Source organism: Pangasianodon hypophthalmus, chromosome 10, assembly GCF_027358585.1.
Source record: "Pangasianodon hypophthalmus isolate fPanHyp1 chromosome 10, fPanHyp1.pri, whole genome shotgun sequence".
Classification (NCBI taxonomy): domain Eukaryota; kingdom Metazoa; phylum Chordata; class Actinopteri; order Siluriformes; family Pangasiidae; genus Pangasianodon; species Pangasianodon hypophthalmus.
The window spans coordinates 21909272-21923041 of record NC_069719.1 but is presented as its reverse complement, the minus strand read 5'-3'; the positions used below and the strand labels follow the sequence as shown (position 1 = coordinate 21923041).

At 38.3% G+C, this 13770-nt stretch overlaps 2 protein-coding genes across 13 annotated transcripts in view; both read left to right on the top strand.

The window, feature by feature from the left end:
- heatr5a (HEAT repeat containing 5a) overlaps nucleotides 1-1025 on the top strand; it is an 86212-nt gene extending 85187 nt beyond the window's left edge. For all 6 annotated transcript variants that reach the window (XM_053237749.1, XM_034308310.2, XM_026919463.3 and 3 more), the window contains one exon: nucleotides 159-1025. In XM_053237749.1, the coding sequence (XP_053093724.1) occupies nucleotides 159-463 (305 nt within the window). In that variant the 3' untranslated portion in view covers nucleotides 464-1025. The remainder of the gene's footprint in view (nucleotides 1-158) is intronic.
- Nucleotides 1026-4038: 3013 nt separating this feature from the next.
- Nucleotides 4039-13770, top strand: part of hectd1 (HECT domain containing 1) — a 51179-nt gene continuing 41447 nt past the window's right edge. For 6 of the 7 annotated variants that reach the window (XM_034307835.2, XM_034307830.2, XM_053237748.1 and 3 more), the window contains exons 1-4: nucleotides 4039-4206; nucleotides 7262-7488; nucleotides 11444-11678; nucleotides 12060-12287. In XM_034307835.2, coding sequence (XP_034163726.1) covers nucleotides 7349-7488; nucleotides 11444-11678; nucleotides 12060-12287 — 603 coding nt within the window. In that variant the 5' untranslated portion in view covers nucleotides 4039-4206; nucleotides 7262-7348. Of the gene's footprint in view, nucleotides 4319-7261; nucleotides 7489-11443; nucleotides 11679-12059; nucleotides 12288-13770 lie in introns of all 7 variants that reach the window. The other variant, XM_034307828.2, reaches the window with a different exon arrangement.

Here is a 13770-nt window from a genome sequence, read left to right as displayed (position 1 = left end):
GTTGTTAATAAACCTGCTAGTTCAATTTTTAAACACATTTTGAAGTTGAGTCCTGCAAAGGGTGCTTCTGAATATGTAAGAGGTGAGACAAGTTCATATTAAAAATTGGATTGTGTGCCATAATCGTATTGAGATATTTGTGCTGTGTCATGGTTTAGGTGCCCAGTTGGTGGCTGTGCTGTTGCCCATCCTAGTCTCCTTCCTGGTGGATGAAAACACTCTGGCTACGGCTCCTGAAGCCTCCTGTTCTCTGCATGAGTCTGCTTTGCAAGACCTGATGCGCCTCGGCCCTCAGTATCCAGCTGTTTTTAAAGCCTCCATGGCCTCGGCACCACACATGAAGGCTCGACTTGAGGCGGCCATCAAGGGCAACCAAGAAATTGTAAGCACCAAGGCCATATCGACTCGGGTGCCCAACATGAGCCAGGTGCCCAGCATCAAACTGAAGACCAACTTTCTGTGAAAACAGGGCATTATTGTGAATTTTAATATTAGTTTAGGGCAAGATTAGAGTTATTTTAACTGATTCATTGTTTTAAGGTACTAGTTGATTGTTGCATTGTTCAAATGTGAGCATTTGTTATAATAAGGCATTAACCTCTATGAGGATTTCGGTTTAAATTGAGGGTTGTGCAAGGAGAGAGAGGAACTAGATTATGGTACATAATGCAGACATTGTTTTAAGGCATAGGACCTGGTTTAATTCCCTTAAGTTGCATTTAAAATTTGAAACAATAAAATTGGAATATTTGAATACCTCCATACATCCAAAAGTTAGTAAAGGAATGTCTGTGTTCTTTTATTAGCACAGTATTTCCTAATGCTAATCCTTATGGAGACAAATAAAGGATGAATACCTGCTTCATTGTTAACTAGCTTGCAACTAAATCCATAACTATTCTGGGTCACTCCAGGAGTGACTAAATACAGGGAGCATTGCAGAATCATGCATTGACATTAACCATACTCTATGTAAATTTGTCTGTAATGTTGAAATAAAACATTTTAAGTCACTAGAGACTGAAGTACGGTACAAGTTGAATTCTGATCATTAACAAAATTAGCCCTTGTTGCAAATATGTTAATTTCAACCTTGTTTTTCTGCAGTATGATTTAAATAAGGTACTGCACTGATGCTGGTGGTGCAGCTGTTGTTTAGATAGTCAGACAAACTGTTCTGTATTTGCGAATGCATGGAAAGCTGATCACTTTTCACACATTTTTAATGTATTTTGCACTGCTGATTGGCAGCTGTTTTAATCTTGTAAAGGAATGTAATCTAGTCTAAAACATTCTAAATTAAAGGTTATATTAAACTAACAATAAATATGTTTCTTAAAGTCACATCTTCTTATGAGGCATTAAGCAAAAAGGAAACTATTCAATCAGCCATTACTAGAAGAAACTGCAGAGGTTTACTGAACAAACGTGTTAATGGAAGAACTGTTTATTTGTGATTATCTGTTAGTTTCTGTTGATGAGCACTGAAAGTGTGCAGGGCCCTATTGTTTTTCCTAAGCATTATTTATTATTATTATTATTATTAGTAGTAGTAGTAGTAGTAGTAGTAGTATTGGAGCCCAGGGAACTATTGTTTTCCCAAAGATTCTAATTTTTTTATTATTATAATTTTTTTTTCAAGGTTTTGTGGGCTTTTGGGGCCCTTAACATGTTAAAAAACTCTGCAGCACCTCATTCTACACGGTACATAAACTTGGTGCATATATTGAACATACTTGTACGTATGTGTACGAAACTCAGTACACATATTGTTCTCGTCGACCCGAACAACTTTTGCCCTGGCAGTCATTAGCTCTGCCCAACAAGAAGTAGGCCATTTTGGATTTTATGAAAAGTGCATGCGGTGAACTTTTAAATACTCTTCAAAGGGGATTCACGTGATTGTCACCAAACTTGGTCAACATTATGCCAAGCATTGAGGATGCTAAATTGTGAACAGATTTTTAATATATCGAAAGGTTTTGCCATGGCGAGGCAATAATTTTATGATGAAAAAAGGGAAACAGGAAGTGTCTCATATCTTCAGAGTGCGTTGAGTGATTTAGATGAAACTTGGGCTGTATGTTTGGTACTGCGGGCTGAGCACATGGATGTGACTATTTTGACTCACAGTCATAGTGCCACCAACTGACAGCAGGAAGTGTGTGTGACTTGCAACAGACTTTGCAATAATCCTCTTATATTTATCCGAATCACCTCAAACTTGGTCAGAATAATGTCAAGACATGGCTGATGTAAAGTTGTAAATGGATTTTTGATATCTTAAATAGTGTTGCCATGGTAATGCATCAAACATTAATACTCTTTTGAGGTGTTTTTGAGGCTCTTAGCATACTTTAAATTTCATGAAAGTCGGCACACGTCAGAGTTGTCGACCGCTGGCATAGGAAAAAGCTAAGACATGGGTGTGGAGGGGGGCTCTGTAGCGCCCCCTTTCGACTAAAGTGGTGGAGTCAGTTTTACTTGCAGTCATATATTGTTCTCATCAAGTCGGACAACTTTCAAACTGTCAGTCGTTGGCTCACGGGAAGTAGGTCATTTTGGATTTAGTGTGGATTTATTGAAAAGCAATCTTTCTTTTTTTTTTTTGAAAAGACATCTATATAGACATCTATATATAATATATATCTATATATATCTATATATAACACACACACACACATTATATATATATATATTACACTTAATTACACTTAATAATAAGGATAACAACATATCTCTTCTTCATGCATTATATCACCAGATATGAGCTGTATATGTGGACATGGAAGCTGTTGTAAAGCCTCAGACCTGGGCTTAACCTAACAGATCAGCACAAAACAATTACTCTACGGCACTCGCTTCACTATGCTTTGTTTTCATACACCCACCTGGTGGCGATGGCACCATAGTGTTTGGGCCCGTCATCACTGCTTGCAGCTATGTTTAATATTTGGAATCGTACCACAAAACATTTCTGTGGTGTAAACTGATCTAAACAAAAAACAATTAACCAAGTTATTTTCTTATAACATGTTAAAAGAATAAAGCCTAATTTTCTGTCAAGGATAAAGTGTTTAGTTCTGTATGACAGAATGCCTTTAGTCTTGCTAATGTGAAGTGTTTACTATCCTAAATATTTTGTACCTCCAAATCCATGCATTATGTAATATACACAACATTACAGGGTCTACTTACACAGCAAGAGTGCAACAAGTGTAGGGCGACATTCACATTACAACTTGGAAGTGACAAAATAACTTTTCCGTCTAAATTTGATGACAACACAGAACGGGAGCAGCATCAGGATAAATCATCAGGATAATTGTCCAGTCTTCCTGCTAATTAAAGCCAGTGTGTTTATAACTATATGTTCAGTAGCTACAACTATCTGTTAACAATTTAATATGAAAACACTGAATGTGACTCATAAATATGCACTTAACTCATCATTAATAATGACAACACACAGATGACTAATTTTTTGTGTCTCCAGTAACCATTAAACATTGTCAGTATTAAACTGCTGTTTAAAAAAATGTGTTGCTGTGACACCCCTAAATTAATTCTTCTGCAAAGAGACATATAGTGATATTTTTAGCTTGCTTATGAAAAGTTTCTTATCATTATCGTATTTCATGAGTAGCTGAGTGTATGGCCCTGAGTTTATTGCCCTATTTTGCCTCCAGTGGAATAAAAGAGACTAGCCCTTTTTAATTTTTCAATTCAATTACAGTCCACAAGACGATTTTAATTTATAACACAGGTTCTAATTTTATTTCGTGGATCGGCTTAGAGCCTCTGTCAGGCTGTTTTAGACATGTCTTTAGACTTTTACGTGTAAATAGACTGATAGAAATAAATAAATAGGGATGGTCAAATTAAAAATGAATAAAAATGGGCTAGATGAACAATAAGAAGCCGGTGGCGTTGTTGAGTGGACGCGGTGTGTTCGTTAGCGCCCCCCAGTGGCGAGTTGTGGAAGTGCAGCGCTGTGCCTCGTGATGCGGAGCCTCGCGCTGCTTCCCCTCGACGGCTCCATTTCGCTCTGAACAGTCAGCTGCTTCCCCGTTCACTTTGACCTTTAGCTTTGTGGATATATGAAAGAAAGGGGATGAAGAAGCGTTAACTTTTTGGTTTCTCGACTGCTATATTTACGGTCTGATCTAAAAGCAATTCTGATTTCTCAGCGTCTACTGAAAAACGGTGAGTTTGATCCCGTCGGTGAGGTAAAGCCGGCCAGATTTCCTGTGCGCGCGGCGGACTGAAGCGGGCAGGCCTCGCGCTCGCGCAGAACTTTACGCTCCCGGATTTGTCGGTAAACACAAGGCCGTGTTTGTTTAGCTTCACTGTTTATACACAAACTTATGATAGGTAGTTATGATACTTGTCATAACTGGCGGTGAGAATGTGTTAGCCTTAGTGAGTCGCCTTGTGTATTTATTTGAAGGTTTAGTGAACTAGGCTCATGGTAGTGTTTATCTTCTCAAGAGTCTGGAAGTTTAACCTAATCCTACCAGCTAGCCTAAGTTAGCAGGGACTAGCAAGATAACGTGTTTGTTGTAGTTCATCTTAACTGGGAAGCTTTATTAAAATTAAACGGTACAAAACATTAGAACCAGGATAGCGACTAGCACAGAGACTTGAATTAGGATATTATATGATAATTGAAAATAAGCTACCTTGTCTAGCTAGCTAACATGAACCAGCTCAGGCTCGTCCGACGTCGAGTAGCTGTCCAGGCTGATTATATTTGACCAGTTAATTATATTTCTGTTTGGTTGCCTAGCAAGTTGGGTTGTTTTGTTAAGTTTAGTTCGATAACAGCTACTAAATACACAGAATCTTAGTTCGACAGGATTAGCTAGGAGTGAGGCTAGTTAGCGTCAGATATTCTGGATGTATCAAGTGACAGCCGTTTGTTGGTCTGAGCTGCTAGTAAGTATTGACCGTGTAACTTAGCTACAGCTGATCGTAACAGCAGTGTGGGCCCACTTTCTGCTAAACTATCATCACCACTAACAGAAAACAAGATCTAAGCTGATCTAGCCCAGTGGTAGGCCGATAACTTTACGTCTTTACTTTACTTCTTCGTGTCTCCTGGCTGGATGAAGTTGATGTACTTGTCTGGTAGACTAAGAGCCTAACTGTTTATAGTAGCTGGTTAATTTAGTCTGGCCTGTTTGTTGAAGCGCAAGTATGGTACAGTGTTAGTTAATTTAATAAAGTCTATCGATAAAACTCGTCTTGGTTAACTGCTAGCATGATGACATCGACTGCAATGAAGTCGCGTTTGTGACTCATCCAGAGGCATTAGATGTGAATTAATCTCCTCACCACCGCTGTCGGATCTGTTTTATGGTGTATACACTTGTGATTTACTTTGTACACATCACTGATTTGGCTAATTTTTATTAGTGTTACAATTAAGTTTGTTCTCAACCTATTCTCATCCACTTAAATGTGTTTAAATCCAGCTTCTGGTTTGAGCACATTTTGGACTTGGTGTACTTTATCTGTTTGCCAGTTGCTGAGGATATATTTCATAAAATAATTATCATTATTCATTTCTCATAATGTCTATTTTTTTCCTCTAAAGCAAACTTTAAATTAGACTGGCTGTCTTACGTAAAGGGATCCCAATGAAGCAAATGCATTTGCAAATGCAAAAGCTTAGGTCAAGCTGGCAAGGATGCTCATGCATACGCAAACGTTCTCATGCTTATTATGGATTAGCTTATTAACAAGAACTTTAAACTCTTTAGGAAGTGCATATTTATATGTATTTATTTATTTATATATTTATATGCAGTAAATTTTTGTACATTTGAAGAAGTTTGGACTGATATGGTAATGGTGAATAAATGGGGCTCTTTCTGGAAATAAGTTTTAAAAACACTTTAAAATGGATGTCTTCAGATCTTGGATCTTGGGATGTAGGTGTAATTAAATCATTCCGTAATTTGCTGTTTTTATTTATTTTTATTTATTTATTTATTTATTTATTTTTAAAGAAAAAAATCTGACTTATAATGGCAGTATATACATTTGTGTTTTAGGGGGATTTATTTGACTACAAAACGACAGGAAGGAAAGGGGGGGGGAATCAGCTTGTGTTAGGATAAACTCCTCATCTGGTTACAGTAAGCTTACGTTGAGGCTGACAGATTCTGCTGCTTGTTTAGATGGTTTTCATTGCTAATGTGTATTTAATTAACATAGGCCTTGTTGAGCGAAACATATTGTAAATAAAAGCCTTCTAAATCTTTGTCATCTAGAGTTCAAAGATTATGTCCATTTTATATTTTTCCCAGGTTTTGAATTTCTGAGGATATAAAATGCTTAATGAATTTCTGCAGAAGCCTAACCTTTTCCAGGCCTATTTTAGGTTCTTCAACACTTTTTTTTTTTAAAAAATATTTTGTGAAATTTTAGTTTCTGTGAACAATTGTCTAAAATTTGTGATTTCTAAAATGTTACTAATAACTACAGAGCAGGATAAACTATGTGAATTAAAAAGTTACTTAAACCAAAAGTTGTAGAAAAAAGGAATCAAAATAACCATTACCATGAAATCATTAATTTTGCTACTTTAGACATTATAGCAAATGCAAACTGGGTTTACGTCCTGCTTGTGGGAAAAATGTCCCAACAGTTATTGCTTCTCCACGTCAAACAACTTCCTCGCAAAAAAAAGCACAGTGTTTATATACAGGATACTGTTTGATTTGGTAGCATTACTTATTAAAGCAACGCCTTAATGGCCTGGTGATTTCTAAATTGTTTAAGAAAATAGTGGCATATCAGACCTGTTTATAGTTTCCTAGGCTCTAACAGTAAGGGCAGCCCTGCTCTTTTAGAACAATCCTCAATCCTCAGGCACTTGTGCATAGTTGTTCCTGCCTGAGTATTTTGTGAACCAGAACACTGTTCAAGGATTTATAAAGTAATAAGTGTAATAGATGCTGTGGTATTTTCTTCCAAAGCCTTCTTAAAAGTAATAGTTTCAAAGAGATTTGTAGTGTAGTGCACCACTGCTTTTGTTGACCCAATCAAGATCATTCACCCACTCAGATTTGTGTCTTATTGACCTATTTAATTAATTTTATTGTAAAGACAATACATTTTGATTATTTTACCACATATCTGCTTATCAAGTCATTGTGAAAGTTAATCAACTACAAGAACTTTAAGGTGCCAATCCCAGCCCAATCCCAGTCTTTTTGCTTTATTAATCTAGACTTTGTCACTTTCCTTCAAGGTGAAGAATTCATGAACCTGCAAGAGGACCAGTGACTGCTCATACTCTTTTCTCTCATCTGACCGGCGGAAGCCGTGACTGGGTATCATGGCCGATGTGGACCCGGACACACTGCTGGAATGGCTGCAGATGGGGCAGGGCGACGAGCGCGACATGCAGCTCATCGCCCTGGAGCAGCTCTGCATGCTACTGCTTATGTCAGATAACGTGGACCGCTGCTTTGAGACGTAAGTGCAGGTCACAAATATCAGTTACAGTTAGGTGTGAATCAGAGGAGGATTTTTTTCTCTTTAAAGTAGAAAATTCCTGTATTGCTCATGTATTGTTATAACACTCGGCATTCTCCACTAAGGATTACACAAAAAAACTAGAGGTCTTTCTTATTGCAGAAATGTATGTTAATGTGTATTTGGACCAAAAAGAAAAAAAACACAGAGACCAAGAAATACGTGTCACCGACGTATATACATATGTGTGTGTGTGTGTGTGTATATATATATATATATATATATATATATATATATATATATATATATATATATATATATATATATATATATTATACTGTTAGGTTCTCTCCGTAGTCTAGGGGTTGGGTAGGAAGTAACATAAAAAAAAAATTAGCCAACGAAAAATTACAGCAAAACCCGCGTGGAGAAATCTCCTTTTCTCCTATCCCAGCTCAAGTTTACACCTACAACACTTAATTAACAGCACCCAAACATGGAATATACTCAAATGAAGTGGTATAAAACCCAAATGAATAGGCTCCCGTCTCCCTACACGGTTTTACTGTTTAATTCACAAAAAGATCAAATGACCACTTCATATACACACCTCAGATTCACCGATTACACGTTTGCTCAACAGCAATTACACAACATGTTGTTTGGGATAGCAGAAAAGGGACTCTCTCCAAGCTCTGCTTCCCTGCCGCATTATATCTGCCGTTACACCCGCTTGACAGAAGAACTACGCTCCCGCTAATTAGGCTCAGCTGCTGATAGTTTGGAGTGCTGCGTGAAAAAAAAGGGGGAGAGACAATCACCAGTATACCCAATATAATTTACGTCATGGGACGTAACAAAAAAAAATATATATATATATATATTTTACATTTTGCAGATTCTGCAAGGCATATGTAAACTTATGAAGTGTATATTTTTACGAGACTGTTGGGACTGAAAGACTTTGTGTGTGTGTGTGTGTGTGTGTGTTTGTGAGGTTATTTTTTTATATATATATAAGTTCACATATGCCTTGCAGAATCTGCAAAATGTTAATAATAAAATTACAAAAATTGCATTTTGTTTTTTTATTTTGTACTGCCCTGAATAACCTATTTCAGATAGCAGATATTTACCTATAGTCCACAAGACGAAATTTACATACTCTTGATTCTTAATACTGCGTGTTGTTACCTGGATGATCAAAAACTGTTTTCATGTTTTGTGATTGTTGTGCTTGAGGCCCTTGTTTGTCTTGAGTAGTTAAACTGCCCACTGTTCTTCAGAAAAATCCTCCAGGTCTGGCACATTCTTTGGTTTTCCAGCATATTTGGCCCGTAGTTTCCAACAGTGGCTATATGATGTTGGGATCCATCTTTTCACACTGAGGAAAATTGAGGGACTCGTACACAACTATTACAAAAGGTGCTAATATTCACTGATTCGCAAGAAGGCAACACAATACATTAAGAGCCAGGGGAATGTAAACTTTTGAATAGGATGATCAGTGTTAATTGTTATTTTGGATCTTTTTTTTTTTCCCCCACTTTCCCTCTCTCCATTTAGTACTGCCCTTCAGAAGCTACATAAGATATTTACATGTTTCCCAGAAGACAAAATAACAATTTACACTGATCATCCTGTTCAAAATTTAGGGCTTAACATTAACCACATTAACTTTGGCGCTTGAAGAAGTGACACTTTTTCATTGTGATATTGGCTTGAGTGAGTTGTTAAGATGTTCTATGTGTTCTTCTAAGGACTTGGAATATATTATTATATCATCAATGTAGACAAAGCATATCTTCCCCCACAGCTGAGCCAGAACCTTTTTTATTAGCTTCTGAAACGTGGCTACAGCATTCTGCAGTCCAAACAGCATAGATTTGAACTGGTGAAGTCCCTGGGTGGTGAAGAAAGCTGTCTTTTCTTTGCTTGCCTCATCGATCTCCACTTGCCAGTACTCCGATTGCAAGTCCAGCGTTCTGAACCATGAGGCGCCTCCTAGATATTTGAGTTTATCATGGATCAGTGGCACTGGATAGGCATCAGGGACTGTTTTGCTATATAAGTTCCGGTAATTAACACAGAACTTGTGAGTGCTGTTGAATTTAGGCACCAGGACAATTGGAGAGGACAATGGAGAGGAAGAGGGTTTGATGATGTTGTTTTGCAGCATTTGTTCAACCTGGTCTTCGATGATCTTTCTGTTAAAAGGGAGATTCAGTATGGTCTGCTTTTAATGCGGATATTGTCGTATGTGATAATTTGGTGCCTCTCAACGGTTGTACAGCCCAGTTTGGAGGAAGTAGTACAAAGCCAGTTGATCATGAGCTGTCTGAATGCCTTTTGGTTGTCCCAGTTGGTAATGAGCTCTCTGGTTGAGGTGAAACAAGGGAAATTATGCAGTTGGTGGTAAGGCATAATATAGGTTTACTGTGTTTGGTTGAGATGAGCAATTGTATTGACCTGATGTTGGCTCCAAGGCTGTCAGAGATGGCAGAAACTGGTGATTATATGTACCCTTGAGCGGTCTTCAGGCCATACCGGCCACGCCCCACGTCAAGGATGCCCCCAAAGTCTGTCAGGAAGTCTGAGCCCGCTATGAGTGGAATCGCCAGGTGGGTGTCCTTCGTTATATAGGTGTCCACCCTTTTTTGCGTGCCATTCCAGGCGTAGTTGATGTTACACTGGGTTCAAGCCTCATGGATCATCCCATCTGCCATGATGAATGAGTGTAGTTATGATCTGCTGGGGCTCCTCCGCCCAGTTGCCTCCACAGATTTTCCTGCATTAAAGTGTAAGTGCTTCTGTTGTCGACCCCAGCTTTACGTGCTCGACCTCGGGTTGTTGTGTGAGGGAGAGCCCGGCTAGAGTCTTGGCATTACTGCACAATACTGTGTCTTCTTGCCAGCTTTGTCTTTGCTCACCAGACCTTCCGGCTTATGCCTGTATTCTTTAGCTCTACCATCGAGCTGATCTTGACCAGCTGTTCCACTGTGTTCACTGTTCCTCTGAGACATCCTGCGGCTCTGGGATTGATGTTATTTAGTATTCTCCTCACCAGTTCATCTACTGTGATCTCAGGCTTCCACTTAATGCTGAGAGCTCTATAGTCATATGCAAAGTCTCTGAGGCGTTGCTTCAGCTGTTGCACGAGTGTCCATAGCTTTTCTTGACTTCAGACAGGTAATCTTCAGCCAGGAAAGCAGCCATGAACGCCTCTTTGAATGACTTCCAATCGCGTATCTTAGCCTTTTCTGCCTTCCACCAACTGGAGCGCTCTCACCAGTAATCTTCGCCCTGGTAGCTTACTTCTGCATAGAGATCCATACGGCCCGCAAATCATCCTTTCACCTGATCTGTCGCGACTTTACTTGCAAAATAACAAATCCAACAAAAGGTGTGGAGGACAGATATAGTTCTTTCGGAGTACTTCCATCGGTTCCCACCTTGGCGTTCCCCTTCCTTTAAAAAACAAACAAACAAAAAAAAAAAAAACAATCTTTCAGTTTCCGCCGGAATCACGTACCTGAAAGTCATGTGCACCATGTATTGTGAGTCTCACTATGCCATATTTGGATATAAGGGCAAAAAAAAAAAAAAAGACATGGAGTACGATATAAAAATAAGTAATGACCTAAATACCTTAACATTTTTAAATAGGTAAAAAAGGTATGTGTTATAAAGACCCCTTTCTGTGTGAGGTTCTTTCAAGTGTGTAACCTGAGCAGCTGGCTAATCCAATTCTTAAAATTATTGTAGCATTTTGTCCAAAAATCTTCAAAATTGTGAGGAGCTGGTTTAATAAAAGACCTTTATTTTCTTATTTATGTTACCAGAATATCCTGTTAATGGTCCTACAGGCAGGCAGAATATTGAATAATGTATCAATTTGCATTTGCGCAACTCTGTATTTTTTTTCCCTTCATTCCTGTTCACACTGTGTCTCCAGGTGTCCTCCAAGAACATTTCTTCCAGCCCTTTGTAAGATCTTTCTGGATGAAAGCGCCCCTGACAATGTTCTGGAAGTGACAGCCAGGGCCATCACCTATTACCTAGATGTGTCGGCAGAGTGCACGCGCAGGATAGTCGGAGTGGACGGAGCCATCAAGGCCCTCTGTAACCGACTGGTGGTGGTAGAGCTCAACAATAGGACTAGCAGAGATCTAGCAGAGCAGTGTGTAAAGGTACATACTTTTACCTAGGCAAAATAAAGAGTTTTGTGTCCAGCTGCATTTTTTTTGTGCTGTGTTGTCCTCTTATCTGCTCTGTTTATAAGTCTGTACATTAATTTTTGAAACTGCTGCCTTGCGACTTTTCTTGTGCAAAAAATGAGTGTGCATATGGCAGAATGCAGCTTGGATAAATAATCAAATTAACAGATGTGTGGAACAATCAAATTCATTCTGGAAGCTGTAAAATTTGTCATATAGCACTTGACAATGGATTAATTATTCTGACCTACACCTGGATGAAAGGCACAAGGAATTGTAGAATTATCATTTAAATGACTTTTTTTTTTTTTTTTTTTTTTTTTATACAACCCTTTATGACTTTTATTTTCTTAGGTGCTGGAGCTGATCTGCACACGAGAATCTGGTGCTGTGTTTGAGGCTGGAGGGCTGAACTGTGTTCTGAGTTTCATTAGGGACAGCGGTCACCTAGTGCATAAGGACACACTGCACTCAGCCATGGCAGTGGTGTCTCGACTCTGCAGTAAGATGGAGCCACAAGACTCATCGCTTGAGACGTGTGTGGAGTCCCTGTCCAGTCTGCTCAAGCATGAAGACCACCAGGTAACACACATCATTTGACTTGTACTATATCTCTCTTGTGCCAAGTAAATTGATAAAAATGAAAGTAGAAAACATTAACTCTGTTTCCGTGCAGCTTAGTAATCTGTTTTTAATCCGACTGCTAGCTGAATCAGACTGAAAATAGTTCTCATGTACTCCTTAATCTGAATAGTTTGAAGGATTGAGGCCAATCCAAATTACTTATGTGTGATCAAATAAGGCAGGTAATCCTTTTAATAATCTGGTAAATTAAACAGTAAATTAAACAGTCACTATGCAAGCTCTGATAACCGATTCCTTTTGATTACATTCTTTACCTGTGTTTTAAGTCATTATACACTGACTAATGCGGCTGGTTAAAAAAAAAATAAATAAAAAAAAAATAAGGTCCTGTGAGTAAACAAGGGTGAGGCAGTCATAGTTGAGAAAGTGCTGTGCTGTTCTTCTTGTTTATTCTAGTAAAACCTGAAGTACAGCACAATGTCTTGTGTGCTGGTACATTTTTCTGTTTTCCAGTCGCTCAATGATGGAAGTTACAGCATAGTTGTGTGTGTGTGTAGATGCATGTGGGATAACTGAATACAAATACGTTATTCGCATTGAACAGATGTGGTCTATGCAAATACAAATAGGCGGCACTCTGTCTGGGGTTTGTTTGTTTGTTTATTTATTTATTCATTCATTCATTTATTCAATTATTTATTTAATAAAGACTAGAGGTGTGCATAGGATGCCACGGACGTCACAACCACAGTCTAAGCAGCTGGCTAATGCAATGGTCTAAATTTTAGAAACCAAAAATCCCATGCACCCTTCCCTATGGTGTGCTGGAAAAGCAGGTCCATGGCACGATAGGAAATACACGGCAAAAGCACAGTTTGAGACATACCAAATCATTTACCAGTCCCTTAGTGCTGGCACTAATAATGTGTTGTACTGCATTAAAAGAAGATGCTGTGGCAAACGGAACCAATTCATACATTGAGCAGTTACCCGTCCTCTTTTATACAGCACCATTTCTTTTTAATTGTATGACTAATCTTGTTTGTCTTAATTTATGGATTTAAGTTGACTTGCTTTCTTTAATTTTTTCACATTTAATATTTCTTTAGTTAATGCTGTTCATATGAAATGACTGGGCTTTTCAAAATATTTGAAATAGCTACATAAGCTGTTTGAACTTGGCAGCATAATCTGTACATAAAAAAGCAGTATCTCAACCCAGATTATATAAATTCGAGCCGACATTCAACATGTCAGGTAAATGAATGTCTGAGCAACTTTACTGTGTGTCTCAAACTATTTTTCTTGCTGACCATTTAAAAATCACACTTGGATGAAGTTTTTGCTGTGAGGGAAATCATTTAAAACTCATTAAAATACAAGCAGTGTGATTAAAAAGCTCAAGCTGAATAAAACACACTGCCTGGTGTCATGCATTGTTATGGTAACATTGACACGTTACCGTGTTCCCCATCATGAG